The sequence below is a fragment of the Carlito syrichta genome, unplaced genomic scaffold (assembly GCF_000164805.1).
Source record: "Carlito syrichta isolate Samal-C Ts95f unplaced genomic scaffold, Tarsius_syrichta-2.0.1 Scaffold303604, whole genome shotgun sequence".
Taxonomy (NCBI): domain Eukaryota; kingdom Metazoa; phylum Chordata; class Mammalia; order Primates; family Tarsiidae; genus Carlito; species Carlito syrichta.
The window spans coordinates 1,362-21,183 of NW_007247700.1; the positions used below are offsets into that span (position 1 = coordinate 1,362).

Genomic DNA, 19,822 nt, shown 5'->3' on the forward strand with positions numbered 1-19,822 from the left:
GAACCTTCGGGCAGCAGGCAATCCACTCACCTCAGCCTCCCAAAGGCGCGGGATTACAGGCTGAGCCACCGAGCCCGGCTATTTTCTGTATTTTTTAAATCTTTCATGTTCCTCATTTTCTCCATTACTGCCTTCTTTCGTGTTTAATTGATATTTTGTGCTGTATCCTTTTGATTCCCTTCCCATTTCTTTTTTCTATTTCTATTTATTTATTTATTTTTGAGTTGGAGTCTCATTCTGTCGCCCAGACTGAAGGGCAGAGGCACACTCACAGTCACTGCAGCCTCGACCTGCTGGACTCAGGAAATCCTTTAGCCTCAGTCTTCCAAGTAGCTGGAACTACAAGTGCACACCATGATGCCTAGCTAATTTTTCTTGATTTATTGTAAAGATGAGGTCTCACTAAGTTGCCCAGGCTGGTCTTGATCCCATGGGCTCAGGCAATCCTCTCACTTGGGCCTCCCAAAGTGCTGAGGCTATAGGCGTGACCTGGCCCTTTCTGTGCATTTTAAAGTTATTTTCTTAGTGGTTACCACAGAGATTACAATGAGCATCTTAAAGTTACAAATGTAGCTTGAACTAATACCAGTTCAGCTTCAGTAATATAAAAGTCTCCTGTACAGCTCTATCCCTCCTCTTCATATCATTGTCACAAATCATATTTGTTTCCATTGCTCTTTACTTATTGTGTCTGAGTTTTCTTTTTCCCTCTATCTAAAGAATATCCTGACCAGGCACGGTGGCTCACGCCTATAAACCCAGCACTTTGGCAGACTGAGGTGAGAGGATTGCCTGAGCCCACGGGTTCTAGACCAGCCTGGAAAACTTGGTCAGACCTCATCTCAACAATAAATAAAAAAATTAGCCAGTCGTGGTGGCACATGCCTATAGTTCCAGTTACTTGGAAGGTGAAGGCAGAAGGATTGCCTGAGCCCAGTAGGTCGGGGCTGTGGTGCCGTGAGCATGCCACTGCACTCCAACCTGGGCAATAGAGTGAGACTCCGACTTAAAAAAAAAAACTACAAAAAAACAAAGACAAATAGAAAAATCTTAAAATATCTAAGAGTGGAAGAAACTAAATTACCTTCACAAAGAAAAAACTTATAGTTGACATTTCATCCAAAGTGATAAAAACCAAAAAATGATGGAATGATATCTTCAAAGTGCTGAAAGAAAATTACTATCTAGAATTTTATACCAATGAAACAGTACTTCAAAAATGAAGTTGAAACTGGGCTCGGTGGCTCAGCCTGTAATCCCGCGCCTTTGGGAGGCTGAGGTGAGTGGATTGCCTGAGCCCGTGGGTTCGAGACCCGCTTGGGCAGTGAGACCTCATCTCTACAATAAATCAAAAAAATCAGCCGGGCGTGGCAGCGCATGCTTGTAGTTCCGGCTACTTGGAAGGCTGAGGAGGAAGGATCGCCGGAGCCCAGCAGGTCGAGGCTGCGGTGGCCGGGAGCGGCCACTGCACTCCAGTCTGGGTGACAGAGTGAGACTCCAACTCAAAAAAAAAATGAAGTTGAAATAAGGATATTTTCAGAAAAAAACAAAAGCTGAGAAATGTTGTCACAAGTAGGTCTGTGGTAAAGAAAATACTAAAGGATATACTTTTTTTTTCTTTTGAGTTGGAGTGGGATTACAGGCTTGAGCCACTGTGCACAACCTTGTCTTTGATTGTAGCAATTTTTTTCCTGATGTGTTGAGGTGTTGTTTTTTGCTAGTTGGTTTGTTTTCATCTTGCTTGGGATTTGTAGTACGTTTTACAATCTGCCTTGATGACTTTTTGTCAGTTTTGGAAAATTCTCATCTATTATCTTTTTCTCATCCCATCTCTCTTATTCCTCCTTGCCCTCCAATTATACTCAGTTTAGGTTAGAGAAATGGTTTTTTTGAGGGAGGGGCACATTTTTGGATATCTCTTACACTCTTTCTTACTTGTTTTTATCTTTTTGTTCGGTACTTCAATCTGGATATTTTATTCTGACTTATCTTCCAGTTTTTGAATTCTCTTTTCAGTGGTATCTAAATGGCTTTTTTAAATCCTTCAATTGAGTTTGTTTTTTCATCATTTTATTTTTTATTTCTGTGATTTTTATTAGGTTTTTTTTTTTAAAATCTCATTTCAGGTACTTATTGCTGCATAATGAACCATTCCAATATTCAGTGGTTAATGGTTCTGCTAGTTAGCAATTTGGGTTGGGCTCAGTTAGGCTGTTCATTTGGCTCCAGCTTGCATTATTCATGAATGTCTGGTCAGCGGTCAGGCTGGCTGGGGTGACTGAATTAGGGTGGCCGCAGCAGTGTTGGTTCATCTTTGCACCACGTGATCTTTCGTTCTCCAGAAGGCTCTCCTAGGCTTGTTCACATACCAGTGAGACAAGGTTCCAAGACAGCAAGTAGAAATATGCAACACTGCTTCAGACCAAGGCTTAGAACTGGCACAACATATTTTTACTGTATTCTATTCAGAAGCCTGGCTCAATGACTAGAGCCAGGGACGTAGACTTCATCTCTTGATGATGGGAGGAGTCGCAAAGTCACATTGCAAGGCCATGCCTGTTTTTGTGTTCTTTCACACTAGTTATCTAGTGAAATTCTCAAACCTATATTTTATCTTCTTGAACATTTTAAACATAATTAAAGTTTATGTCTGATAACTCTATTATCTAGATGCCCCTTGGGTTTGTTTCTGTTGCCTGTTTGTTCTTTTTGTTTTTGGATATGTTTCCTCCACTTGTTTATTTTTTATTTCATTTTGAATATTGTGTATGAGAAATTCTAGAAATAACTTAATGCTCTGGCTGATCTTACTTTCCTCCAGGAGTAATTTATGTTTGCCTCTCATAGGCAACCAGGTTAGAACTGTTAGAGATTCTAGGTCACTTTAGTCCAGTCCAAGGTTGTGATGATTCAAAATTGAGCTTCCAGTCCCTGTGAGAGCCGGTCCTTTCTTGTTCACTTTTACTTAGTGTACAGTCCCCAACCCCAAATTTCTGAGTTTCATGTCTACCCACTTCCTAACAGGAGGGTCCTAAACACCACGTCTCTTAGTTTCTTGAGTTTATTGTGAGCTCTACTCAGCTTTCAGCCTTTTAGCCACCAAGTATAGAATCAGAAGATGCCTCAGGGAGCAGCACTCAGAAGTGTTGGTCTCACCTTTCTGAATTTCCTTCTTCCAGATCTCGGCCCTGTAATATTCACCACTTTATTAATTCTCTGATGCCCTTAACAATATGCTTTTATAGTTTGTTCATTTTTCATCTATTTCTTATCAGTGAGAGGGCTGGTTAGCATGTCTTAATCTGGTTTTCTAGTATCAGAATTAGAATTCTTTAGATGTTTATTTTTCTCAACCAGTAAGTGTATGCTGTAGAATGAAAGTATATTCTGTTTTCAGATCATTAACTCTGTGGAGTCAGGTACCATGTCTCTTTTGTTTGTTTGAGGTGGAGTCTCCTTCTGTCACCCAGGGTGGAGTGCAGTGGCACAATCACAGTTCACTGTAGCCTCTATCTCCTGGGCTCAGGTGATCTATCCACCTCAGCGTTCTGAGTGGATGGGACTACAGGCATGCACCAACATGCCTGGCTAATTTGTGTGTGTGTGTGTGTGTGTGTGTGTGTAGACAAGATCTTGCTCTGTTGCCTAGGCTGGTCTTGAACTCCTGGGCTCAAGCAATCCTCTTGTCTCGGCCTCCCAAAATGCTGGGATTATAGGCGTGAGCCACCATGCCTGGTCAGGAACCATGTCTTAAACATGAAGAGACTCTGCCTTTTCAGGGACTTGGTTACAGCGGGACTCAGTAAGACTGAACAATTGATGATGACTGTGTATGTCCTTTTTGTAGGGTTAGTAATTATTTTTTCCATCCACTTTTGTTCTCAGGATCTTTGTACCACATTTGGTAGGTTGACCTGTTCTCATAAATAGTGCAGGGCCCATGGGAGACAGAGATGCAGAGATGCACAGCACAGCCTCTGCTTTTAAGAAACTTTTGGTTTGGTAATGAGTAGAGTCAGTACACATTATATAAATATAAATGGAACCCCACATGTTTTGCTTGCAGGAGTGTCAAGATCAAAGAAAAATATTTCATCAACCAAATAGCATTATAAATCTTTTAATTGCTTTCTCAATCTCTTGAGGAGATGCCAGGATAAGGTGCTGCTAGGAGAGTGCATTTATAATGCATTGGATATCTAAAAGTCCCTCTCTCTTCAATGCTCTCCTCTTAACGTCCTCCATGTTGACAGAGCTGTTTTCTTTTCTTTTTTTTTGAGTTGGAGTCTCAATCGGTCGCCCAGACTGGAGTGCAGTGGCACGCTCCCGGCCACTGCAGCTTTGACCTGCTGGGCTCTGGTGATCCTTTCATCTCAGTCTTCCAAGTAACTGGAATTACAGGCACGTGCTACCATGCCTGGCTAATGTTTGATTTATTGTAGAGACGAGGTCTCACCAAGTTGTCTGGGTGGGTCTTGAACCCGTGGGCTCAGGCAATCCACTCACCTTGGTCTCCCAAAGTGCTGGGATTACAGGCTGAGCCACTTAGCCCAGCGACAGAGCTATTTTCATAACAACCCTCAACTCTTGTTTTCTCCTCCAGATTCTCTCTGACCCTCCTCAATCCATCCAGACAGACTTTTTTTCTTTCTGCACCTACTGGGCCATCCCATATGGCTTCCCCCCTTAAAAAAAAAGCTGCAGTAACGCCGTTTTCTTCACTGAGAGCCTGGGTTGGCACACCCCCATACTCACTAGTTCTCATCTTGATTCCTTGACAGGGAAGTGCTGGGATATGCCTAGGAAGTGTAATTTTATTTTCTCTTTCTAATTGTTTTCTAGGGAGCAATCCTGGTGGAGACTTTCTGGTCACCAAAAAATTGGCAAACATTAATGAGTCATGACCTCAATCCCATGTGTCAAGTGCTAACAAGAGGGGATTATAACTTTGGCTCTAGGGAAGACAGTAGAGGAAACATGAGCTCAGCTCGGAGGGTTAGTCTTACTGGGTCTGGCCATTCAGAATTTCTGGCAGTCACCGCTGGCCCCAGTAGTTGCTTCAGTGTTGCTTGGAGCAAATCCCATCATATAAGGTGGTTATAACATTGTGGTAAAGAATTCATCCTCTAAAGCCAAACTGATTGAGTTTCGAGCTCATCATTCTTACTGTGTAACTTGAGCCAGTTCCTTAAGTTATTTCTAATTGTTTCCTCATCTGTAAAATGGGAATAAGACCTTCAGAGGGTCATTGTGAAGTTAAATAGTTAAAACATGTAAGGCGTTTGAAACTTACCTCTTATGTAGCAAGTACTCAAGAGATTTTAACTAGAGTTATTGGTGTGTGGGATCCTTCAGACTAGGGGCACAGAACTTGGGGAGAAGGGAAGGCAGATCTGGGGAGTACACGTTAAGGTTCTCCTAGGTTTTGGACTCCTCATGCCTGACCCTGTCCTAACTGGCTTAAGGAAAGTCACATCCAACTGCCTGTGCTGTTCAGGTCCGACACTCTTCTTGTCTCTTTCAACCTGGTTCTCTTTTCTAGACTGCCCAGGTGCAATCAGTCATGTGGTTGGCCGCTCAGAAATGTCTCTCCAGTTACAGCTAAACAACACAGTGACAAACATTTACACTGTTTTCTTGAAGAAGCAGCTGCCCAAACAACTGCAATATTCTGAAATACTGGTATGGAGGAATGATTCCAATCTGAGTTCTGAACCTTTAACTTCAGATCTCTTCAAAAATAGACTCACTTATACGATCAAAAACTTTACTCTTCTCATCAAGGCGGCTCAGCAGGAGGACAGTGGCTGTTACTGTCTGGAAGTCACTGAACATAGTGGACACCTTTGGAAAACCAAATTTAATGTTTCTGTATTTGGTGAGTCTATGGGACTGTTTGCCCTGCCCCTCTGATTTCTATAGGATGTGTGTTCCCAGTGCCTTTCTGACCAGAATCTCTGCTTCCAGATCCAGTTGAGAAACCTCGCCTGCAGGGGCAGGGGAGGGGCCTGGACAGAGGGAGATGCCAAGTGTCTCTGTCCTGCGTGGTCTCCAGAAACGACAATGTGACCTATGCTTGGTACAGAGGGACAGAGCTGATCCAGAAAGCACAGAACCTCACTAACCTGAAGGAGGAGATTGATGCCAATGGCATGTACATATATGCCTGCAATGTCAGCAACCCCATCAGCTGGGAACAACAGACCCTGAACCTCACTCAGGACTGTCAGAATGCCCACCGGGGTAAGTGGAGCACTTTGGGCTCTAACAGGGGCTGAGGAGTTAGGCCTCTTAAGCAGGCACATGTGTGAGAGAACCTGCGTATGAGATGAGATCGCTGGGCTTCCTCCCCATGTGCCCTGCAGCCCTCTCCCAGGGTGTCCTGGCCTTCAAGTATGTAGTTTCTGTAAAACCAGACCTGTCCAGTTTGGAACAAATTTTATCCCCATCTTTTGAGAGAGGAGTGGCCACAGTCCTGTTATGGTCCTGACCCTTATTTTCTTCCTCTGAGAGACTGATGGAGACCTGCTTTCTCCTCTTGAGTGACAACTGTCCCCGAGCCATAACTACACTGTACAACAATAAGCTGGAGTGGGAGTGTCGGGGTGATCACAGGACATGTAGAAGAGTTCTTGGGTTGTTGCTTCTGCTTGTCCTGAGAGTTCCTTGAGAGAAGCTAGCATTACTTTGTATTAGATAAACAAATGTGCCATCCGCATGGGCATTACAGGACAAAAAAGATTCAGTCTCTATCCTTAAGGATCCAAGTGGGGCAACAAAGCTAAGTACTACGGGTAAGAAAGAAACAAGACCAAGGAAAGGTGTAGACAAAGACACTAGCTTCTGGGTCATTTCGACGATAGCGTCATCATTCGCAAACTGTGTAGTTTCAGGTAGATTCATTCACCTCTCTGAGTCTCAATTATTTCCTTTGGGTGCTGATAATAAGCACCTCACAGGATTGCCGTTAAGAGTAAATGAGATGACATTTGCAAAGAGCCTGGTCAACTGGCACTTGGAACACCCATTCCTTGGAACACTTCATTCCTTTCCTTTCCTCTTGTTGGTTGGATGATAGATTGGACACATACATTAATGTAGATGTGCAGATGAGGAAGGGCGTGAAGGATAGAGTAGCAAGAAGGTGAAACGGGAAAGCCTGCCCAGCACATCGCAGTTGTGCAATGAATGCTTGTTGTAGCTAAAAACAGATGCGTTGGTAGACATGAGGCCTGCTGTACCAGATGCTCCACACGTGCAGTCACCCCTCAGCATCCCCGGGGACTGGTCCAGGGATTGTTCCCTCCTCTCCTGGATGCCAAAGGCCATGGATGCTCAAGCCCTTGATGCACAATGGTACTGTATTTGCATATAACCCACGCATGTCCTCCGGTGTCCTTTAAATCATCTCTAGATGACCCACAAGCCCTAATGCAATGTAAATGCCATGTAAGTAGCTGTTATTCTGCATGGTGGAGGGAAGAATAACAAGAAAATAAATCTGTGCCTGTTCAGTACAGATGCAATTTTTCTCCTTTGTATTTTGGACCTGCAGTTGGTTGAATCCACAGATGTGGAACTCATGGATCTGGAGGGTCAACTGTGTTAGATCATGTAATGAACTCCTATAGGTGGATATCATGAACTCCTTTTACAGAGAGACACTCTGAGAGGCCCAGGGGGCTTAGATAAGTAGCACAGACTTAGAATCAAAACCAGGCCTGTCTGATATTAATATTCATGCTCTTGGCATCTCTCAGGGAAGGTCGCCCAATGGAGCAAAGATAAAATCTTGACAGTGAGTGTGTAGGGCACGAGGAGACAAGTCACATCAGAGAGGAGAGCGGGTTTTGAGACAGCCCCTGCAGCAACAGGTGGGAAGGAGGAAGAAGGGGAGCTGACAGCCTACTTCTCATGCCTTCTGTATCCTCCAGAATTCAGATTTTGGCCCTTCTTGGTGACCATCGTGATCCTAGTCACATTGCTTCTCGGCGCCCTCACTTGCTTCTACATGTGGAGGAGGAAGAGGAAGCAGTCACGTGAGTGAAGGTCCTTGTGTTGCGCCTGAGGCCTGGGATCCCGTGAGCTGATCCTGAGTCTCGCCAGATTTGCCTGGGCACACAACATCTTTCCCTCCGGGAGTGTTGGCACGTGTGTGCGTGGTTGGGGGAGGGCGGGCAGCGGCTGCCAGCCCCTTTCTCCCAGCTCACGCCTTCTGTGGTGGCTGTTGGATAGTCACAGTCTGGTCCCCAATGTGCAGATTTGTCTTCGGATGGCTGGCTTGGTGGGGGACTGCCCAGACTGATGGAGGAGGCACGGCAGTGGTGGTTGCTGCCTCTGCTCTTTGGGCATCCAGCACTAACCACCCTCCTTTTTAGAACCTTAAGGTCTTGGCCATTTAGGGTAGAGGTGGGATCTGTGAGAAGTCGAAGCCCGACAGGGGGGCCTCTGGACATTTCTGCAGATCTGTTCTCTGCTTTCTTCCTCCTGCAGAGACCAGCCCCAAGGAGTCTCTGACAGTTTATGAAGATATCAAGGATCTGAAAACCAGGAACAATCAAGTATGGTGTCCTAGGGCCTGGGGTCTCTCTCAACTCACCTGGGAGATGCTCTTTTGACTAAGATCATTCAAAGCAGGAGGACAAAGAGGAGGAGTGGACAATTATCCTCTGGGCATGATCTTCAGCCCTCCCCTGTTTGTCTTTTCTGCTAGCTCAGCTTTCCAGCTCTGGCCATGGAGGTAAAAGGGAAAACAAAAAGAGCAGAACAGGGAAAGGGAGACCCAAGAGGCATGTCGTGCAGAACTGCACCTGCTGGGAAGGATGGAGGATGCAGGGTTCACAGCAGAGGCAGGATACTGCTCCTCACCGCACCCGTGTCCTCAGCTATCATCTGGTCTGCTGGGCTGAGAGCCAGGAGGAGAACGACCTTCTTGCTTTTAGTGTGTCTGACCGAATTCTCTTCTTTAGCAAGTCAGAGTTGACTTTCATGGGTCCCTTAATTGTGATGCAGGCTGGGAACCACGACCAGCCAGAGCCTAACAGTTTTGTAACTGGCTGGGTGGTCCGTGCTCACAGCCTTCTGGGATGAGATGCTGGAGTCTGATCAAAGCAGTAGGGAGAGTAACCAGCCTGGGACAAAGCTGATGAGCTGGGTGGGCTCCTCCCGGACCCTCCCTCGCCGCTGTCTGCAGTAGGCAGCAGCCACTCTGTCTACCATCCAGGAATGTAGAAGAAACAGTGAAGGGGCTGCAGATGACCCTGCTGCTGTGCCCTGAGCAGGACAGGATGTGGTGGCAGGCTTGGGGGAAAGGCCTGATGGGCCAGACAATACTGACTGACTGTGGTGGGAAGGGTGGGGAGATGGGGGAGGAAGTGCCTCCTGCTTGCTGCCATCCCTGGTGCTGACCAAGGCAGCACAGTGCAGGAAGCACTCGTGGAGGGCTCTTTCGCCCTGGTCACATATGTGAGGTCCTGTGCGGCACCACAGAGCAGGGAAGCAGCCTCTCACAGGTGTGGGCTCAGCAGGAATTGGGGCAGCCCCCTTCGTCTGTTTTCCTGCCACAGCAGTGGATATTGGGGTGCAAAAAATCAAAGGAAACTTTGTTTCTTCCACTGATACCAGACTCTGGTGAGAATTCCTGAGAGTGGGCACATCTACCCACAGCCTCTTGTACTTGGCTCCCCCTGCCCCCCTCCCTCCTGGCTCAGCCCTCCTTGGCCTCTCCCTGCTGACTTTGGGCTCCAGTTTGAAGGCCTGAATCTCAAGTTTCAAGTAGTCTCACTTTGGGACCCAGCTCCAACCTTTCCAGAGATACTTCACACGAATCTGGGCAGGAATAAAAAGCAAAGCATTCCCGTTTCTTGACAGATGCCCATGACTCCCGCCTTCAAGGACAGTTGTCATTTTCCTGCTTTTCTCAGCTTCTTCTTACTTCTGGGAGTTTAACCTGTCCCCTGCTGGCCTCCACCAGCCTCCACCGGAGCCCAAATAAGTGCTCAGGGATGAACAGAATGGAATGCCTCCACCCCAATCTCCTGTGGGGCAGGAACAAGAGGGAGGAAGCGGGAAGGATCTATGTCCCCTGCTTTTGGCCCTAGGTCCAGGGTTCCACTCAGCACCTCAAGCCTTGGTCTGGCTTGAGGCCAAGAGCAAGCTGGCTCTGGAGATCCGGTCTAGAGGGGGCTTAGACTTTGAAATGTTAAGCCTTCTGAATTTTAGTGCTCTGAGGTGGGGTTCAGGCCACAGCCCTACTCAGAGCTCTGCCAACTGTCAATGGTTGTGCTGCATGTTTAGTAGAGAAGTCAGCAAAGGCAAGGCAGGGTTTCAGAGTTGCTAAGGGGAGAGAGTGACAGCAGTCCCCTTGGGCAGGCCTGTTCCAGTGCCTTCACGGCTGGGTGGTTTCTTGCTCCTGACACTGACTACTCCCCTGCAAATTGCTCTTCTTCCTGTCTCTCCCTATCCTGGGGGCCATTGACTCTCCCCAGCCTTCCACCTCCCTCCCTGCTCCTGGAAGCCCTTCTTCTCTGTGCTGTTTTTCCTTATTCAATTCAAATCTGTCAGACCCAGCTGTCTGCTCATGCTACCCTTGTTCCTTTCTTATTTCTTGTGCAGGAGCAGGAGAGGGAGCAGAATCCTCCTGGAGAAGGGAGCACCATCTACTCAGTGATTCAGTCTCAGGTACCACTCTGTTTTCTCTAATCCATACCACACCTATGCATGGGGTTTCCTAACGCCCCCGCCTCCCCCCAAAAACTCACACCCTTGATTGGCAGAATAAGATCTTGATTTTCCTAGGGTCCAGAAGACGACCCAGCTCAGCTGCCATATAAGTTCTTTGAAACGATCACGTGGCCCTGGGGCTTCAGGCTTCTTACAGTTGGACAGCCTGATGTGGGCATTCCTTCTCCAATGCCTGGCAGGAAGCCAGATGATGAAGTCTGTGGGAGGAGGATGCTTGTTCAGGGATTCTGTTTTTCCTCCCTGCTGCTTCTGGCACTTGGGACCTCTTTTATTCCAATACTTGTATTCGGGGAGACATAGATCTGTATTGGTACCTTCTATCTTCTTACGACTTAGCAATAATGATCATTTTCTGAATAAATCTCACAAACAGCCTCATGAAGTAGTTCTGATATATTTAAGTGTGGTCTAAATTCCGTATAACAGATAAGGAACTTGAGACACAGTTGAAGTGTATACTCAAGCCACATGACTTGGTAGTGGCAGAGCTGAGCCACATGGATGCTGAGTCTCCTCCACCTCCCCCTACCCCACCTTTAACATTCTAGGATTAGAGAAATTCACCCATAAACTGGAGGAGCATATTCATTTTTTTTTGAGTTGGAGTCTCACTCTGTCACCCAGGCTGGAGTGCAGTGGCTGCTCCCGGCCACTGCAGCCTCGACCTGCTGGGCTCTGGCGATCCTTCCGCCTCAGCCTTCCAAGTAGCTGGAACTACAGGTGCGCGCTACCATGCCCAGCTAATTTTTGGTTTATTGTAAAGATGAGCTCTCGCTAAGTTTCCCAGGCGGGTCTCGAACCTGCGGGCTCAGGCAGTCCACTCACCTCGGCCTCCCAAAGTGCTGGGATTACAGGCTGAGCCACCGAGCCTGACTGAGAAGCACATTCTAAGATGACAACTCAGGTTGGAACATTTCTCCCAAGGGAAATACTGCTGTTTGGTGGCCAGTGATAAAATTTTCCAATAAAAATGGTTAGGTCAGGTGCAGTGACACACCCATCATCCCAGTACTTTGGGAGGCCAAGGAAGGAGGATTGCTTGAACCCAGGAGTTCAAGACCAGTCTGGACAACATAGTGAAACTTCATCTCTACAAAAAATTTAAAAAATTAGCCAAGGGTGGCGGCACACACCTGTAGTTCCAGCTATTTGTGAGGCTGAGGCGGAAGGATTGTCCCTGAAGTCAAGGTTGCTGTGAGCCATGATTGTGCCACTGCACTCCAGCCTGGGCAACAGAAAAAAAGAAATAAGAAAGAAATAAGATTCATTAAAAAAAAAAAAGAAATAAGAAAGAAATAAGATTCATTAAAAAAAAAAAAAGAATTGCGGTCAGACACAGTGGCTCATGCTATAATCCCAGCACTTTGGGAGGCCGAGGTGAGAGGATCGCCTGAGCCCATGGGTTTGAGAACAGTCTGGGAAACTTGGCAAGACCTCATCTCTACAATAAATCAAAAATTATCCAGGCATGGTGGCGCATGCCTATAGTTCCAGCTACTTGGAAGGGTGGCAGAAGGATCACCTGAGCCTAGCAGGTCAAGGCTGTGGTGGCCATGAGTGTGCCACTGCCTCCAGCCTGGGTGACAGAGTAAGACGTCAACTAAAAAAAAAAAAGAATTGAGACATATAACAATGTCTTCAGTTTGGTGACTAAAGTGTAGGGCAAAGAAATTTGATTGTAAGAGCAATTGATGTTTGCCAGTTTTCTAGCTTTACCCACATTGAACTCCAGCAGGAAGAATTTGAATAAAGGTAAGGAAGGGCTCCTCTCAGACTAGGTGTTGACTGCGAATGAGATTCCTTCTCTAGAGCATGGTAAAAGGCAGATGGTTACCTGCCTTAGGGGACACTTGGTTCAGATCCAGAGAAGGCAGGCTCTTTACCAAAGGGAGGCGCTGAGATGTGGAGGAAAGAGCCCTGGGAGTCTTGGGTTTGAATGCTGCTCCTGCTGTACACGCACTGTCTTCCTCGAGTCTTTGTTTTTGCAACCTCATTTGTGTATGGGGCAACTTATGACCATTCCCATCATACAGGAGTATTAAAAGGACTGGGAGAGAGCACATGTATCAAATAAGTGCTCAACAAATCGTAGATCATTAATGACTGAGGTAGCATGCAGGTCGCCTGGTCGCTGGCTCGTCCAGGGTCCTTTTCACTAACACTTAAGCTTCCTTCTTAAGGGCAGGGCTGAAGCCGAGGGATAGAAGACTTGACTTTCCTAGGGTTGTGCTGAAATGGTTTCTTTCTCTTCTTATCAGTCTCCTGTTTCCACATCACGTGAAACCTCAAATACGTTATATGCGTTCATACAGCCTTCCGGGAAGGTGAGTCTCTCCCTCTGGAGCGGGGTGGGGTGCTGTTGATGAGGATGTGCGCATGCAGGCATGTGTACAGGTGCATGTTCATGGGGTGTGTGTACACGTCCGTGAGGTGTCTTCCATTGCAGGTATCTGAGCGGCTTCTGTTTCATGACTATATTTACATAATAACGGGTCAATGAGAAAAATAACAGCATCCAGACGAAGAGAGAAGTGGGTTTGAGGGTTTTCTAGGCTTTGGTGTTGGAGAAAAGGATATCAGAGACAGAAAAGGAAACCACAGGGTCCTTAGTAGGCCAACTGAGGCCGTGGCGAGAGGCACTGGAGGGGTTTCATTTCCTGGAACTGGGACCTAGAAACTCACAGTGGTGACTTTCAGGTGACAGACAGAGGTCCTGGCCAGTCACCTGCTGGTGGAGGCCTCTGGGTGGAGGTGACCCATCCTGGTGCACTCAGATCCTGCTGCAAGCTGAGCTCATCATTCTCTGTTGTTCCTGGAGCCACAGAGGTGGGCATGCTGGTACCCAAGGATGCTAATTGCATCTGGTGTGGGACGGAAGACTTGTGCTCTCAAGGCTGGAGCCACAGTGTGAACCACAGGCCTTAACACGGTGGTGTGGGAAGTTGGGATGTGCAAGCTGTGGGCATCCATGTGGAAGAGGGGCTGTGTGTTTCAAGGGGTTGAGAACAGAGTCTCAGACTTTTCTTTTCTTTTTTTTTTTTGAGTTGGAGTCTCACTCTGTCACCCAGATTGGAGTGCAGTGGCTGCTCCCGGCCACCGCAGCCTCGGCCTGCTGGGCTCCGGCGATCCTTCCACCTTAGCCTTCCGAGTAGCCGAAATTACAGGCATACGCCATCATGCCCGGCTGATTTTTTAATTTATTGTAGAGATGAGGTCTCACTGCCCAGACAGGTCTCGAACCCATGGGCTTAGGCAATTCACTCACCTCAGCCTCCTAAAGGCGCGGGATTACAGGCTGAGCCACCGAGCCCGACAGTCTCAGACTTTTCATTCAAGCTCCTTCCTACTAGTAAGTCATTCAACCAACTTGGATCCCACCATGAGAGATTGTTATTTTTATTTATTTATTTATTTATTTTGAGTTGGAGTCTCACTCTGTCACCCAGGCTGGAGTGCAGTTGGCATGCTTACGGCCACCGCAGCCTTGACCTGCTGAACTCAGGCGATCCTTCCACCTCAGCCTGTCAAGTAGCTGGAACTACAGGCACACACCACCACATCCGGCTAATTTTTTGATTTACTGTAGAAATGAGGTATCACTAAGTTGCCCAGGCCAGTCTCGAACCCATGAGTTCAGGCAATCCTCTTGCCTCCGCCTCCCAAAGTGCTGGGATTATAGGCGTGAGCCATGGTGCCCAGCCCGAGAGGTTGTTAATTACATGTCAAAATATAAGGGCATACTCATAGGCCCCATGTTCACATGCTTTGGTATTATGTTATGAAAACTCTACATACTATTGAACGTGCTTCTTAATTCTAGTGACTCACAAAACCTGTGTTCAGGGTATGTGCAAGGGCTGGCAATTATTTATGTGCCTGAGCTGTTTACGGCAGGAGTGTGTGTATGTTCTGTGTTGAAGCGATACACTGTTTGGGCCATTGTTTGTATTAGGATTGCCTGAAAGTTATGCGTGTTTGGGGATCTGTGTATGCACTAGGGATGTGCATATGTAGGGCCTTAGGGGTATGTGGGGGTAGAATACCAAAATCTCACTTTGGTTCAGAAAAGCCCTATCTTAGGCAAGGCACTGTATGTATTGTGTCTTCCCTGTAGACCGTAAACACCACTGTTTACTTCTGGGGTAGGAGAGTCTACTCACATTCTGGTAAGGATACCGCTTGGCTGTTCTGGGCCTGAGTCTTTTCTGGGGCCTCTCACAACCAGTAGGAACAGGGCATCTCTCATCTTGTTAAGCATTCTTTCTTCTCTGAATTTCTAGTCTGGATCCAAGCAGAAGCACCACAGCCCTTCCTTCGCCTGCACCATCTATGAGGAGGTAAGATTCTGGAACTCCTCCTGAATGGGTTTAGTGTCTGTAGCTTAGCTCTGGGGTCCAGCCATGAGAGGGTATGTTTATGAAAGGTTGTCCATCCAGTCTCAGAGTTATAGGGATTTTAGGGGCCTTCTAATGCAAATCTTTGGTTTAGAGATGAAGGCAGTGAGGTTCATGGAGACTTAGGGTCCAACCCAAGAGTATATCACGTGTTCAGTTTGACTCTGATTGGGCAACTTGGGTTCTAAATTAGGGCTTTCCTCAAGCTAATTCCCGGGCTGTGGGCCACAAACGGGCATCTCTCCTTTCCAAGGGTGTGTGTGTGTGTGTGTGTGTGTGTGTGTGTGTGTGTTTTCAGAAGGGATAATAAGTGACCCTAAATTATTTTCTAAAATTGGCTAGTTATTGGGGACTATCTTAGGAAGTGAGTGATCTTAAGCTTCTGCTAGGGAAGACACCTTTCAGAGCAGACTCCTGAGCCTGGTGGCTGAACTGACTCCCATCAGAGCATTTAGGGAGTGCAAAGGAGGAACTCAGCGTTTATTGGGGAAGTTCTTATGCATAAGGCAACCTGCCAGTGTCTTCACATGAAGTACTTTTAGTTCCCACAGAATGCTACAAGGTAGGTATGATCATACTTTCCATTGATATCCAGAGAAATCAAGGCACGGAGAGCACTCCCACCCATTAGCCTCATACTGCCCCTGAGCCTCTGCCTGTCAGTCAATAAAGATGTTGCCATTTGTCACACTGGAGAGGGTGGGTGGCTACCCGCTGGGATTCCTGACTTTTTAGCCCACCAGTAAAGCCAAGCAGACATTCCAGGGGTGTAGAGGATAAGGCAGTTTGGGGGGCCACAATGAAGCATGAATGGTTAAGAGAGCGCTAAAATTAGAGCCAGAATTGAATTCAGATCCCTCCTTACTTCACACTGGTGGTTTTCTCTGAATTTTCTCCAAGATTCATCCTAATCCATGAAATGAGAAGAATAATTCATACCCGCATGGGATTGCTATTAGGGTCTCCCTAGTGAGAAGGTCTGAAGTTTCTTCTTTTCTTCTGCAGGTTGGAAATACACGATCCAAAGCCCAGAACCCCACTGGACTGAGCCGCAAAGAGCTGGAAAGCTTTTATGTTTACTCCTAGTGGCTGTAGTGGCTCTCACTTCTCTTGCACAGCGGCTTCTGCTATGGAAACCTTCACGATGGATGAAGACACATGACTCTCTCTAGAACAGTCTGGAGAGGATACGAAAGCTTATTCGTGGTCTATGTTTTGTCTTAAAAATGATTTCTAACAGCCACTGTCAGGTCAAGGCTGTTAAATAGTGTCTTCCAACTTACGGATCAGAAAAGAATGAATGGAGAGGCTGGAATCGTTCACAAAAGATTCACAAAAGAGAATGGAATCGTTCACAAAAGATTCCAAGTGCTTGTGATCTATAAAGAGCTACATCAAGGCAGGGTGTTGTTATTGACATTGAAATTCCCTCCCCTGGTTTTCTAGCCTGTCACTTGTCTCCTCCTCCCTGATCTGAGATGTCTGCGTTTCTAGATCCTCCCTTGGCCCAGGCCCATCTTCCAAAGAAGAGGAACGAAATACAATGGTGACTCTGAGAAAGAGGAGACAGTCCTCCTCTGTGGGGCGAAACTGTCTGACTGAGCTGACGGAAGGTTCTCCCTGGGGTCAGGCCTGGTCTTTACTCAAATGCAGAGAAAAATCTTTTCTCCCACATCTCACATGTTTACCTCTGGCCAGTTGGTCACCAGGGTGAGTGGGCATAAGAGAGAGTGGGTGATGGTGCAAAGTCAGCCCCTCTTTGAGTAGAAAAGGCACCCAGAGCACACACTGCCATGGTAGTCTGGCAGTGAGACCAGCTTTGTCCAGTACGACGTTTGGTTTACAAAGACTCATCATTAGAGGTCTATTTTGGCTTCACAGAAGAAGCCTCTCAGAAACCAGATTCCATGTAAATTCTGAGTTCTGATGCAGGTTCCCCAAGGTACATGCAGAAGGGAGGACTCAGATAGCCGAGGGCTGAAGGTGAGGCTGTTGGGAACTAGACGCTATTGGACTCCAGGGTCTTCAGGCCAGACCCCTTCGACAAGGCTGTGGGGAGCAGGGCTGAGTCTGTGTGGGCCAGGAAGGGGACGCACATGACCTGGGAGGGACTCACTCGGGGACTCCAGCAGGCGATACTGCACAGAGCCTACTTTTCCAGTTACCCCACCTCCCATATCTAACATAAAAATTTAATATAAAACTGTGGTGTTCTTCAGAGGTAGTCCAAGTTCCCTGCCTGAATTAAATGTGTGCATCTTTTCCGTACTCTGTGTTTTTATTCTATAGCAGCCAAAGGACACCTGGGACCCATTCAGTAACAAGTCTTTTCAAATTCTGCTGCAGAAGGTCTGGCTTCCTGGTGAGATGTCGGTGTCTCCCAACATTGTTCATGCTAGGACAGCAGAGGAGAGATCCCAGGGACCATCAGCCCCGTGAAGGACAGCCAAGGCCTCATATAAGGTTCCCATATTTACCCAAAGGAACTTCCCTCCTTATTGTCCAGGCTGATGCAGAACAGCCACAGCATCTATCCTCAAAACTGTGGCCACAGCCCTGTGGCCCTGCCTGTAATGTGCACTGCACTTGACTTACATGCATGATACACCAGTGTCCATTTCCAGTCTCTCACCTGGAGACTGTGGGCTGCCCAGGCTGGCGTCCTTCTGGAGAGAAGTATGGACAGACCACATCTTAAAGCAAATGCCAAGTTTAAAAACCAGGGAAATTGATTCAAAAGGCATTTGGTGGCCTGGGGCAGGTATCGGGAGCTGAGTTGCAGAGCCTAACAGTTTGGTGAGTAGAGGCGGCAGGAAGTGACAGGATCAGAGGCAGCAGGGTCAGAAACAGCACAGATGAACACCGAGGACACTGACCATTGACTGCTACTGGCCTTTCATACACCCTGTGCTGTGCAGATCTTGAACTGGCCATATCTGTTTAAGGAGCAGGAGGGACTCAATGGGATGCTCCCCTCTGGAGTGTAAGATATACAGCCTCATCACGTTGTGTGTTTCATTGCTGAGCTTCTATGATAATGCCTCACAAAGATAATTATCCATGCTATGAGTCAGTCAATGAACAAGCAGTCTTTAAGCTCCTTCTGAGTATGAAGCATCGCCTGAGGCACCGGAGGACCCACTGCAGGCTGCAGATGCCACAGTTTCTCCAGGACTGTGTGTAGGCAAGCATGACCACGGGAGCATGACATTAAAGGACACAGATGGGCCACAAGGCGCATGGAACACCAATGGATACTAGTGTATCATGAATATAAGTCAAGTGTAGTGCATCTTACAGGCACGGGGATGGCTGTGGCCAAAATTCTGAGGAGAGATATTGTGGCTATTCTGTATCCAGATGGATAATAAGGAGGGGAGTTCTTTTGGGTAAATACAAGAGGGACCCCAAAATATCCGGAATTATTTTTTGGAGTGTGGGCCCCTTATGACACAGGCCTCCCCTGCAAAGAAGGTGTTCTAGAAACCCATTGACATCAGTGCATCAGCTAGTATTGTGAGAAGCTGCAATCAACTTTAGTGAATTTTTTGGAGATTCTTTCAACACATTTGCCCATTTCATAATGAATGATTTATGATCGTACCTGCCACACTGTTTTTTGTTTTTTGACCCAAAACAGCATGACCCCTGTGCCACATCTTCCCTATTCACTTGATCTTGCCGGGAACGACTTTTTTTTTTTTGTTTCCTGGATGAAAAAGTCTTCGGAGGGAAACGTTTTGCAGATGTGACAGCGGTGAAACAAATAACGGCAGAAACACTAAAAGGCATAAAAATGGACGAGTCCAAAAGCTGTTCTGAGCAGTGGAAAAAGCATCCCGATAGGTATATTGCATCACACAGAGAGTACTTTGCAGGTGACTGAAGTTTAAACATGTATGAATAAATACACAATTTTTGATAAATTATTTTTTGGGGGGAGGCCTCATATGGGAAACTTATATAAAGCAGGTATTTTAGGCACTTTTAAGAAATATCCAAAGAGTAATGCACATATACGGCTTTTAATTCAACAGGACAAAAAATTATGCAGTAAAAAATAAGTCAACTTGAGATTCCCAGTTCCCAGAGGCAATCACTCATTTTTTGCATGTCCTTCTAGAACTTTTCTGTGCCTGTATAAGCACATAGACACATTCTCTAATCCAGTTGGCAACATGCAATGCCCACTGTCCTGAAATTTCCACTCTGCAGTGTGTCTTAGAGTTTCTTCCACATCAGCATGTTGTAGTCTTTGTTCTTTACATGTGGCAGAGCTTGTCACTGCATGTATTCAACTGAACTCTCCCTAAATGGACACTTAGGTTATTTCCCACCTTTTGTTTTAAATAATAATGGGATGGACATCATTTTACATCGAAGTTTGGGCCCTTGTGTGAGAATAGTTCTTGAATTCAATTTAGCAGCTGTTTGGAAGATGGGGTAAAGAGTAGTTAGTCTAGGTCCCTCCAACAACATCTGACCAGCCTTGGCAGAGCTGGTTTTTTTTTTTTTTGAGTTGGAGTCTCACTGTGTCACCCAGGCTGGAGGGCAGTGGTGTGCTCCCGGCTACTGCAGCTTCGACATGCTGGGCTCAGGCGATCCTTTTGCCTTAGCCTTCCAAGTAGCTGGAACTACAGTCATGTGCCACTATGCCCGGCTATTGTTTTGATTTATTGTAGAGA

The 19,822-nt window shown here is 46.7% G+C and overlaps 1 protein-coding gene across 1 annotated transcript; it reads left to right on the forward strand.

Moving 5' to 3' along the window:
- Window positions 1–4,977: 4,977 nt before the first annotated feature.
- CD244 (CD244 molecule) lies at window positions 4,978–16,223 on the forward strand. Its single transcript, XM_008058730.2, has 9 exons — window positions 4,978–5,050; window positions 5,543–5,878; window positions 5,968–6,243; window positions 7,935–8,039; window positions 8,494–8,561; window positions 10,621–10,680; window positions 13,002–13,067; window positions 15,024–15,080; window positions 16,143–16,223. Exons 1-9 carry the CDS (start codon window positions 4,978–4,980, stop codon window positions 16,221–16,223), a joined length of 1,122 nt encoding a protein of 373 aa, XP_008056921.2.
- The last annotated feature ends 3,599 nt before the right edge of the window (window positions 16,224–19,822 follow it).

What these genes read in the sequence shown, in the direction of transcription:
- CD244 (XM_008058730.2), top strand. Translation starts at nt 4,978, where the DNA reads ATGAGCTCAGCTCGGAGGGTTAGTCTTACTGGGTCTGGCCATTCAGAA. An exon ending in TGAAAACCAGGAACAATCAA is followed by an intron (nt 8,562 to 10,620) that starts GTATGGTGTCCT and finishes GTGCAGGAGCAG; the next exon opens with GAGAGGGAGCAGAATCCTCC. An exon ending in TCATACAGCCTTCCGGGAAG is followed by an intron (nt 13,068 to 15,023) that starts GTGAGTCTCTCC and finishes CTGAATTTCTAG; the next exon opens with TCTGGATCCAAGCAGAAGCA.